The sequence below is a fragment of the Astatotilapia calliptera genome, chromosome 1 (assembly GCF_964374335.1).
Source record: "Astatotilapia calliptera chromosome 1, fAstCal68.1, whole genome shotgun sequence".
Taxonomy (NCBI): domain Eukaryota; kingdom Metazoa; phylum Chordata; class Actinopteri; order Cichliformes; family Cichlidae; genus Astatotilapia; species Astatotilapia calliptera.
Genome location: NC_137422.1, coordinates 13939007 through 13950497, shown reverse-complemented (window position 1 = coordinate 13950497; position 11491 = coordinate 13939007). Strand labels below are relative to the sequence as shown.

Here is an 11491-nt window from a genome sequence, read left to right as displayed (position 1 = left end):
ATCATCAACCTTCCAGTTTTCTTGCACCAGTGCCAACACTGGTCAATACCAATGTTAGCAAGCTAGCTTACAGTAGTGAATTTTGATCAGGCATTGTTACATGTTATGACATTAGTTGTTGATTATGCATTTTAACTTGTCTTCTTCAGTGTACCACAAATTCTATTATGTGCATGGTCAGAGATTCATAAAAGATGAGTGGTACCAGAGGTGTACTACAAAGCCAGATGAATGGCTTAGTGAATATTTCATGCTTTTAAAATGTTTTTCAGACTCACCTGTTCTTAATTCAGCTATTCACTCTGACTGCATAATTTGCCAGACAAATATTTTTTCAATCTAAGCTCAATTTTTCAGTTCCAAACAGATCTGACCAACCAGACCAATGTATTTGGCAACAAGTGCACTGTAGCTCAAAAAGTAAATAGTAAAATAACACTGCTTTACCCCAGACACAGAGCTAGACACTGCTCTGGGTCTGAAATTATTTTCCTGACTCCTCAGATGCATTTCCAACTCTGCTAGCAACTCTCAAACTGCCCCACTGACATCCTGAAATATGAATGAAAGCAGTTGCGATACAGCTTCAACTGTGGGATCAAACCGTGAAATCTCAGTTTCCTCCCTTTCTTCTTGTTTGGAAACACCAGCTTATCGTGGCTTGGTGTCGACAATTTTGTTTACAATTTTCTTTTTGGGGATGAATGTTGCACAAAAATGCAATACGTCAAGTATTTACATACGTTAAGTGTCTGCATCCGGAAAAATGTGAATTTCATGTCATTTTTTTGCATCGTGCTTTGTGTGTGAAAGCCTTTAAAGTCAGTTTCCTGTATCACAAAACCGTCTCTCTTTTTACCTGGATAAATCACCATGGTAACTTGCTGAACACATAACCTACTCTGGAGCAGGCTGTGTTTTGAGTTTCCGCTCAAAATTGCCTGGATCACCGCATTTTGATTAATTCCTTTAAGTGCATTATAGATTGTCTGCCGGGGAAATTCATATGTGTAAATGTTTAGCCATACCTTACTAAAAACCACTGCCTGAAGCACAAACTGTTTTGCATTGCCACATAAATGCACTGTGGTCATGCGAAAAATGTATAAATGGTGATTCAAATATTTTACACCAGAACACAGAACGTGTACTGTGATCTTTTTTCTGCAAACAAACTGAAGATATTTCCAAGTCTCCTTTACGCTGTGGGACAGTAACTTTTAATGAGACATATAAACAGCAGAACAGAGAACGCATTCAGCTTTAAATCATTAACTTGAATTAATATGATCGTTTTACTGCTCTGCGTGATAAATACCAAGATTAATGATTTTCTGCAGCGTTGCACTTCTTATGTTCTTATATATAGATATTGAATTTTAATCATCATCATCATCTGATAAGATCTCTGAAGTAAGCGTCACTCATGGGGATCATTTTGTGTAGGAGAAGAGTCATATGACCTGTGAAACTCCCCTTTTTCTATTAGCATTTTCTGAGCCTGAAGCCAGATTTAACAAAGAGAGATGATAACCAGCGTCGTGATATCCTTTATCTCTGACTGGGGCTTTAGGTTTTGTCGAGTGAGCTAACTCTGAAATCTCCAGGCTTATTTAGAAAGTAAGCAGGAAAGGGAGGGGTGAATACAAAAATAATAATAGGAAGAAGAAGAGGGTGAAAAGCTTCCCTCAATGATGAGTGCCACCACTCTCTTCTGATGTTCAATGGGAAACAAATGGGCTGACTTTGCAAAATGGGCTTCCATGAAAAGGCCATGAAGTGAGAGTCTGCCTTTGATCCAGTGCCTCTACTGGCAGAAAGCCTCCCAGTCTGGGCTTCTTCAGACAGACCAGTCTGACGAGAGAGAGTCTCTCCTGTTTCAAAGAGAGTCGCGCTGCATATCCTCTTTTGCACAAATTTTCCTGTGACTATCAAAAGGCCCGAAATACACTGCTCATATGAGCACAGTGCCAGCGAGGCTGAGAAACACTCACGAGGGCAAATTACTCCGAGCATCATGTTAAACAGTGTCATAACTGACTGTAGGAGGTACCGTTCATATTGACAGAATTCTGACAATGTAGAGACACGAGTACATTGCCAGTTTACCCTTTCTGGTAGATGTTTCCATGGCAACCATGGCTCTCTTTTAATGAAACACGAATCCAGCAGGGGACTGAAACGGAGAGACAATATGGCCACTGGCATTTGAAAATTTTAGCAAGAAATAATGTGTGTGTGTGTGTGTGTGTGTGTGTGTGTGTGTGTGTGTGTGTGTGTGTGTGTGTGTGTGTGTGTGTGTGTGTGTGTGTGTGTGTGTGTGCGTTTCTTGGCAGTAAATAATATGTAATCAATCAGATGGTCAATCAGAGCTCGAGGCAGGACAGTCTCAAGTTGGTGCTAGGCTGTTGCGTCAGAGTTATTTTAAAGCTGTCTGGCTGTCTGCCTCTGTAAACCTGTCATGGAAGAATTAAAATAAATGGATGGGTATGGAAAATGTACCTCATGTGACAAATGAAAACCACAAATGAAGAAACATGGACTTCCTAAAGAGAAAGAACATAAGATTACAGTTAGCTCAAGTGTAATACAGTCCAGTGTGGTGGATTTGCGATATGCATGTTTTCATTTAAGTGCTCTGATTTCATCCTAAATGAAATCACAAAAAAGTTACAAAGTGTAAAATCTCAAAACACATTACTGTGGATCATCTTTGTGCTTCAAGCAGACAATGCTGACACAATCTGAAACCACAACTATTTTTCAATTCTTCTTGAAAAATATTTCTCATACGGACACACACACACACACACACACACACACACACACACACACACACACACACACAGCCATCACAAACTGATATAGCAGATGCGTGGTATAACAGGCATCTGCTTTGGGGCCACATTTTCTCTTATTACTTTCTCCTATTATTGCCTTAATAGTTACCGTGCAACCACACTCATGGTACACATTAGGTTTTTTTTTCCAGGGCTTACTGTTGCTTAAGAGATGGCAGAGTTGGTTTGTTTGTTTGATCAGCCTGCCACTTTGGTTCACAGTCAAGTATCTCTGGCTATTAGCTGTAGATTTCTGGTTATTGCTAAGAAGTCTGGTGTTGGAATAGACAACGTCTGGAGATGATGACTCTTCAGTGATGCATGATTCATTTGGAACTGTAATCTATTCAGTTGAATTCCTCTCTAGGAGCACCATCGGCTAAGAGTTTGCTCACCACCAGAATTCCGGAATTCGCATGATAAGGTGGGGCCAGGTTTCACAATGAACTCACCCGAAACTCTGGCTGATTGGGACCCACACCCAGTTTCACACCTTGGCTCAGGCGATTAGAGGATCATCAGGGGGTCCTTTTGTCCCTCTGTGGGGGGATACTCCCACTAGGTTTATATCTGGGACTCTCCACCATTTGACCTTAGAACTGAAGAAGCTTCTCGGATGAGAGGTGAAACGTCTTCAAGTTACTTAAAGAAGTCCAGACGCTTTTCTTTGCAAGCTCCTTTGACTACAATGACCTGGATGACTGAGAACCTTCACAGACAGATTCATGAAGTATATATCTCTGTATCTCTGTCCCATCTGGCCTGTCAAACCAAAGTGTTTTGGGGACTCACTGGCTCCACCCTTAGTGCTTTTTTCAGATTATACTTCCACAGTCAGTAACATGACATAGCCCATCTGTAGCTGGAATAGCAACAACTATAAGCAAGCCAACAAGATGGGGGACATCATGATTTCAGGTTCATTGAATTTAAAAGGAGATTTTAGACTATGCCATTGGTATACTACAGTAAGTACCTTAGGAGCTGCTAAGGTTTGATAGACTACAGTGTCTAGTGCTAATAAAAGCCACCAAAAACTTATGAATGAATCATTATGGCTCAGCACACTTGAGTAACCTCTTTGTGACTAGGAAAAAGCAGAGGTTCCCTGGTGTTTGCACTGAATTTTTTCACATTCAGTGACCAATAGCAAGTAGTTGTGGTAGTTGTTCGGCCTCTGGATGACCACTTTCTATTACAAGGGGATTGCACAAGCTGCCTGGTGGAACAATCCTGCTCTGACTGCAGTTACTCTCAGACAGTTTGGCGAAGGTTTGCAAATAATTGCCATCTAATTTATAAATGCAGACAGATTGCCAACACATCATAGTTAATCTGTGTGCTGATGAGTGTAACATGTCTACAGTGTGTCTCTCTGCAATAGAGAACTTGACTCAGCTGTTGGTTGCTCATATTCTGCTTATATTCCTGTATAAAATTGCTGTCCTGCAGCAACACCGTCACTATTTCTGATCTTTTTCAGATCTACGAGGTTCTAGCTGGACTCTATATGTAAGCAAATTTCTGTTTAATATCAGTGTTTTTGTATGTACGCAGCAATAGATTTGCGATCAAAGGAAACAGATTTATGATTTTCCCTGATTTATCACAGTGAATCACCATTTTATTACAGATTGCACATAGTTGCCAGCCTGACCCCATCCAAATGCAAAGTTATAGCAGACTGACTCTGTTTCTTTGCAGTTGCTTTGAGGACAGCAACTTACAGTGAGTGGTGACAGGCCGGGTCCCCGCCTTTGAAGTAACATTTCAAAGGCAGCGAGAACCCATGTTCAGAGCACGCTGTTAGTTTTGGGCGTGTCGTCGTCTCCAACCACTGTTTTTCCTACTGTGACTGTAGCATGACCAGTACAGTAGCCAGAAAACCATAACAACATAGATCTGCTTTGGTTGTTGACTTTTACTTTCCTGTAACCCTACGTGAGCTGCTCCACTGCTATGATGGGTGCAGATGTCAAAGGTCATGCTATTGCAGTTTTTTGATATTTTACTTTGATGACTTAGAGTCACGTTGCATTTCCTTCGACACACAGAGTAGCTGATTTCTTTAATTATTGTTTTGTTTAGTTTTTAAGAGCTAATTCTCATTTCTAAAGACTAGCTACCCTTAAGAGGGAAGTAAAAAATAGACCCTATAAATAAAAGTTTTAATAACTTCTTAAAGAAAAACAATTGAGGGGGGATTTCTCTAAAAGTTATCAGTACTATAAAAAAGTTTTTGCAGTTCCTGCTGATGGTGATGTACAATGACTCAACTAGGCCCGTGCATGAGGATGTGATAATTAAAACACCATTACACCCTGAGGCTACTTTACACTGGCTGTTAACACATTTGTCAAAAGCTGCTGGAAATTGAATGTATACAGATCTTTATTTTAAATTATAATTTAAATTCTTGCATGCTGCTCGATAATCTGTCTGTTCAGGCTTTGTTCTCTTTTAACATAAATCTAAGATAGATAAACACGGCTCGCCTTAAGGGTTTTTGAACTGTGAAAAACAATTGACAGATGAGCAGCAGGTTGCATGTGAAAAAACCTCAAGAACAGCAGCTTCAGTGTATTTTTAGCTTGATGTTTGTCAGTATTCACTCATTTACATCCATCTTAATAACTTAATTCTCTCTAGCTCTTCTTAATGTTATTAAGCTCACAGATGTCATGGAGATTATTATGACGAAACATTTTTTCCTCGCAAATTTGCAAGATCTCATAAAGATCTGTCTGGGCTGCATGTAAAATGTTTTCCATCCTGATCGAGGGCAGAAATGAGATTGGGGTTGATGAGACTATTATGATTCATTTGCTATATCCCACAACACCTGCAAGGAACAGCCTGTGATCTGTGATGCACACACACACACACACACACGCACTGAAAACAATATTACAGAGAGAAAGACACAGTCTCTCTACAGTAACAAACACACACACAGTCACACAGACAGTGACTTTGCTTCTTGCAGAGGTGCTGAAATGATTTGTTGCAGGTACTGATTAGCCTACCAAGCAGCTGTGTGCGTGCTACCCTTCCTTTAATACCCTCCCATCTCACTGTGATCAGCACCATAAGGCCCCAAGAGGTCGCATCAGTCAAGCTGAGACAGATACTCTTATTTTGATCGTGTCACTCTCTTGTATCACTGACACACAGCTGACTGTTGACATGCAGAAACTGCACTGCGCAGCTGAAACTCTGCACACACTGCCTGTTTGAACACAGTTTCTTTCTCAGCCCTTTTTCTTTCAAACATTGAACACTGATTGTTCAGCGTGTTTGTTGATTGCTTCTAGCAAAGCAATACAAGCTGAAGCATCTCAGTATGAAATGTATTAGCCACTTTTGCCCAAAGGCAGAGCAACTGAACATAATGAAAAGACTAGACGCTGAAGATAAAGATCAAATCACTGTATTAGGTGTTACTGCGCCCTCTCCTGACCAATGTTAGTGTTACATAATTGCAACAAGAGATGCCTTTTTTTTTCTTTTTGTGGCTGTCGAAGGGCAGTTTTATCACCCACTCAGAACAATCTCGAGACTAACGATGCCTTATAGATCATAAAGTCACACATGTTAGATCTATTGAAAAGCACCATAATGCACCGTTTACTGGAGTAAGTGAATCATCTCTTGCTTGTTTTGCAATTAGACAAAAGAGATCTGGTTACTTTGGTGTTATCAGACTTGCATTGGTTGTCTGTGGATTATAAAATGGCACTGTTTGTGACGACATGACTTCCTGATACTGTTTATCTGCTGTACATAGTTGTTGTTTTTTTTTCAAGCCTGACACAGCGTGCTGAAATATGACAAGTCTTTGCCTTATAGCTCTTTGGGAATCACCTTGTTGGTGCAAAAATACTATTTCATGCCTGTCAAACTGTGTTATCGTTTGCATTTTTCAGAGATTCACAAAAGAAAAGAGAACAATGAGTGAAAAAGAAGTGTCCAAAGAAAAGCATTCAAAGACTTTCAGAAGGTCTGGAAAACTATTCCTCAAGAGCACTTTAAAAATTACAAAAAATTTGGCTTTTTGGAAGAAATAATATTTAAAGAAATAATGGCTCGCTGAAGACTTTTGCACAGAACAGTAGGGGAGTTAGCTGTTGTGTCATTGTTTGGAATTAAAGTGTGTGGGTGCAGAGGAACTCTGGGAAAATGCCTGGTTTTCTCTCGCTTTTTTTCATGTGCAATAAAAATTTAAATGAACTTACTTCTCAGAGTTGGAGTAGACTTAGAATGCATTGCTTTCTTCTACTTATTCTCTGTGTAATAACTTGTATTTACATTCCCCTTTGCTTCCATTGGACTTTGCCTTTGCTTTTGCTTTTGTTTTTTTTGTAATAAAAGGACAAATTTGAAATCCTTTTTCATTTTCTGTGTTCTTAAATGACAAACGCACATTTATACCACATTTAATAAATTATTAATCGTGTGATTAGTTCAATTTAGGTGTAAGATATTTAAAAAAGGAGAATGAGAAAAATGTGGGGTCAAATAAAAAAAATACAAAAACAAAAAACTGTGAACTAAATTTGTATGACATGCAGACAAAATGATGAGACGACAACACACATTTGTGACACAATAATCTACATTTATTTCAGTGTTAGCAGGTTTAAATGTACATTTCACATCATGCATACAGTTTGAGTACAAATACAATCTTTGCGTATATCAAAATATAAAGGCTAGCTTTGTGTCGTTATAAGATTATACAAATTAAGTATACAAAAGTACAGGTACAGCTAAAGGTTCGGGTCTCGGAGGGTTTGACAGTTGCTTCTCTGCCTGGGTAAGAACCTCATGTGGAGATGATCAGCCTCTACAGGCTGCTGGGAAAGGTTGTTGGTTTGTGTGAGGCAGTCCAGGGTCGGGCCCTCGTGAGTACAAACAGAGTACTGAGACAGCAGTGTCACCAAAATGGATTTCATCATCAGCATGGCGATGTGCTTGCCAATGCACGAGCGAGGGCCTGAACCGAACGGCTGAAAGTAGCGCCGAGGAACCTGGAGGCAGAACAAGAGGACCGATGAGAAAAAAAGTAAAAGGAAAGATGTATTTTCAAGAACACGAAGCTCAGATGATCTGTGTGGGTGTGGCTTCATCGGGCTGGACTGAAAGATTCTGATTGACGTGTTTCTAATTGCTGACTGGTGCAACTGGAACAAGTGCCAGACAAGAACAAATAAGTGTGACATCATCTTTTTCAACCAAGTTCCACCTCTTTCTAACCAGGAGAAAAAGTAAAGCAATGAAAGCACTACTCACATTCTTTTCAAAGTTTTCCAGATTAAATTGATTGCCTTTGAGGAAAAACTCGGTGCGGTGCATTCGGCCTGTGTTCAGAATGATGTTTGTGCCCTTCGGTATCCTGTAGCCTTCCATGATGTCATCAGACAGGGCTCGACGCATGGTGCATTCCACCACTGGGTGGAAGCGCAAGGATTCATTGATGAAGCTCTCAAGCACCTGCAGCTTGTGAAGATCCTGGTTCTGAAGCTGTCTCTCACCTGTAGCAGCAACAGACTGTTGTGAATTCAAGTTTTTCAGCCTGGAGCAAATGCAGTGAAATGCAATACTCCTGAGTTAATGAAGGTTATTGTGGCCAGGTTTTGTGGTTTTGGTGATATAGTTGGACTTATTCTTTTAAATGGGGTGTGTAAGCGTAATAGTAAGAGCTGTCAGTGTAGAGTGAAACAGTGCCAAGTGTCAAAATGTATCTTTGATGTGCAGCAAATCAGTTATAATTGCATTTTTTCTTAACTGCTGCAGCCTCTTACCCACAACAGCGTCTATCTCCTGTAGCAGCTGCAGCTCCACGTGTGGGTTTTGTTTGAGGAGCAGAAGCATGAAGAAGAGACTGACGGACAGAGTGTCCGGAGCTGCGATCACCATCTCCAGCACGCACTGCGTCACATCGTCAGCAGACAGCTCGCCGTGGTTCTGAAAACACAGTTGAATGCAAATATGCTGTCTGACCTTACTTGGTAGGCGGAAAAGAAATCCAGCATTTCACATGCAAAGAGGAACTGCTGAGACAGCTTGAAAATGAAAAAACACAAGTACCACAAGTGAAAGGTTTTACTTTAAATGAAAGTATATTTGCAGAAGGAGAATACTTCGTAGACTGACTTGTGCAAATATGAGCTCTGCCGTGAAGTTGATGTCGTCCAGCTTATCTGCCTGCTCCATATTTTTCCTCTTTTGATCTACAAGATGTTTAATGGCATCGTGTAACTCCTGGCTGTGAGATAACAGATAACACATATTTAAAAAGATGAAACTAAAGGTGGGCTTATGTATGAGACTGAGTGACTCACGCTGCTGTCTTGTGCCTGTGGTGAATCCAGCCGAACTTGAAGTAGATGTCAGGTTTGATAAGCACATCCTGCCATGTGTGAAAATACTTTAGAATCTTCAGCAGCAGCTCTTTCTCTGGATGCAAGGTAACATAAATATATTAGCATGCTAAAATCGTTCCCATATCTTTTTGATCCACTTCTGGAGACAAGAAATTCTTTATGTACAGCTTGCATGATAACGCAAGTAACATATTCATGCATCCTATTCACCATTGAGAGGTACGCCCAGGAAGAGTCTGTTAGAGATGTCCACCACGGTGCAGCGTATCAAACCGAGGATATCAACGAGTCCCAGGGTGTCCAGGTGGTCCAGGTGAGCCTTTGTGGAAGAGATGCAAACATCCACCGTCTGCTGCAAATTTGGGCCTGACAGAGCTGACAACATGAGATGGTTTTATGATTTAGTTTAGACAAATATTTGCTGTTTAAAAATCACATTTGAATAGCTGACTTTGTTTTGAAGTTCATGAAAGAGTTCCAGTTTTACCTTTAGCAAAATAGGTGCGTATCTTTTTCCACAGAGTTACGTTGTTGTTGAATATGATGCCTCTCTCGTTCATGCCGATGCAGCTGAGTCCCTGAATGCTCCCAAAACGTGAATTGTAGTTTCCGTTCTTCAGCACATGCTGCACTGCTGAAGCTCTGGTTTAAAAAAAAAAAAAAACAATAACAAAAAATCCACTGAAGCTTTTCATTTTACTTCTTGACTGGCTTGTTTGGTAGCATCAGCACTGACAGATTGAATGCAACTAACCTGCTTAGTATGAGCGTCTCTTCTCCGTTGATCCAGACTCTAACAATGTCTCCATACTTGTTATTGTAGTAGTTGCTGGCTCTGCCTATGCCAGTCCAGATAAATCTCAGATATGACAGAAGTGGGCCCAAACCCAAACAGAAAGAAGGACCTGTTGTATTAAAAAAGCAGAAAATATATTTCAGCTCTCACAACATTCTGTTGTAAAAACAAACAAACTCCTAATTAGAGCAACCTGAACCAACCTGGCGCAATTTTCTTGTCCGTGTGACTCCAGGCAACCAACAGCAGACAGACGAGCAGTATCAGCGTTCTGGTTGCCACTGATATTCCATGCGATTGGATGGCATTTGAGGTCACGGACAGATCTGCCACCACGGCGTCTAAGCCTACAGGACCCATCGCCTGTTCACAAGTAGAGATCAGATCCACGAGAAGGGTGATGATGTAGAGCAGCCTGCACAGACCTGAAGGGTCTGAATGCTCACATCTGCCTTTTTATAGGCGGTCTGAGCTGGTTACGTGCCAGGTCAGGGTAATGCAAAAGCCACAACACTGCAGGAAAAAGGTAAACAATACTGTGGCAACCTTGAGGGATTGGGTTTGTGCTTGTGCCCTTGGGTTTACAGGACCTAGTTCAGCGGTTGCATGTTGGCAAATATGAGCTCATATTTGGCATTTTGTTGATGAGAAGGTTTTCACCTCCTTTAAACTTTAAAAGAAGTTGCTTTGCCTGTGAGAACTTGAGAACATCAGTGTTATTTGCTCTAGCTGCCTATTAAAAATCAGCTTTTCAATAAATGCACATTTTTCATCTGTTTTTATTAAACAAGCGAGACAAGGGAATGGATTAAATGTTAATATTGACATATGTAATTGCATTTGAATTATATTCTTCATTACATTGATTCTAGATTTATGTTCAAAAGCTGACTTGGATTTTAGGTGATACAAAATCAGAGCTATTTGTTTTAATCAGAGCTGCTATGTATTCATATTGTACTCACACATGTGATCATATTACAGTAAAGTCTAAAAAATAGGAAAATGCTATCCATTTAATCCTGGCTTCCTGTGTTTTAATTTATTTGGCGTTGCTCTCAGATCCAGTGAAGCCAGGAAATAAGTTACACATAATACCAGTGTTAAATGCAGATACCATACTGTATTTGTTTATTTGTTTATCAGATGAATAAATGAAGATGATATGCTCTATGTACTACAGTAAAGCTAGACTGATCTGTTCATCTCCAGCCCCCAGACAGTTTGAAGAAAGAGTGGATAGCTGTAGCTAATGGAGAGACTGGTGGAAGAATTTTCCTCGCCAGAAAACAAAGTGGAGAAAAAAAAAAAGGTCATCAGTATTAAAGCTGGTCTGTGAACTAAAAACATGGAACAACTCGGTGAATATTGACATTATCTGTGACTTTTAGCCACTTTCAGTTCTCCGCTGAGCATTATAAATTCTAAAAATCCTCAACATAACCCATGCTGTCTGCTCTTGTGCCTGC

General features: G+C 40.3%; 1 protein-coding gene across 1 annotated transcript; it reads right to left on the bottom strand.

Moving 5' to 3' along the window:
* Positions 1-7437: 7437 nt before the first annotated feature.
* cyp19a1a (cytochrome P450, family 19, subfamily A, polypeptide 1a) lies at positions 7438-10586 on the bottom strand. Its single transcript, XM_026163688.2, has 9 exons — positions 10226-10586; positions 9981-10131; positions 9714-9868; positions 9437-9601; positions 9185-9299; positions 8997-9108; positions 8645-8807; positions 8133-8374; positions 7438-7870 (listed from the first exon to the last, which is right to left on the bottom strand). Exons 1-9 carry the CDS (start codon positions 10380-10382, stop codon positions 7610-7612), a joined length of 1521 nt encoding a protein of 506 aa, XP_026019473.1. The 5' UTR covers positions 10383-10586; the 3' UTR covers positions 7438-7609.
* Between the last annotated feature and the right edge of the window lie 905 nt (positions 10587-11491).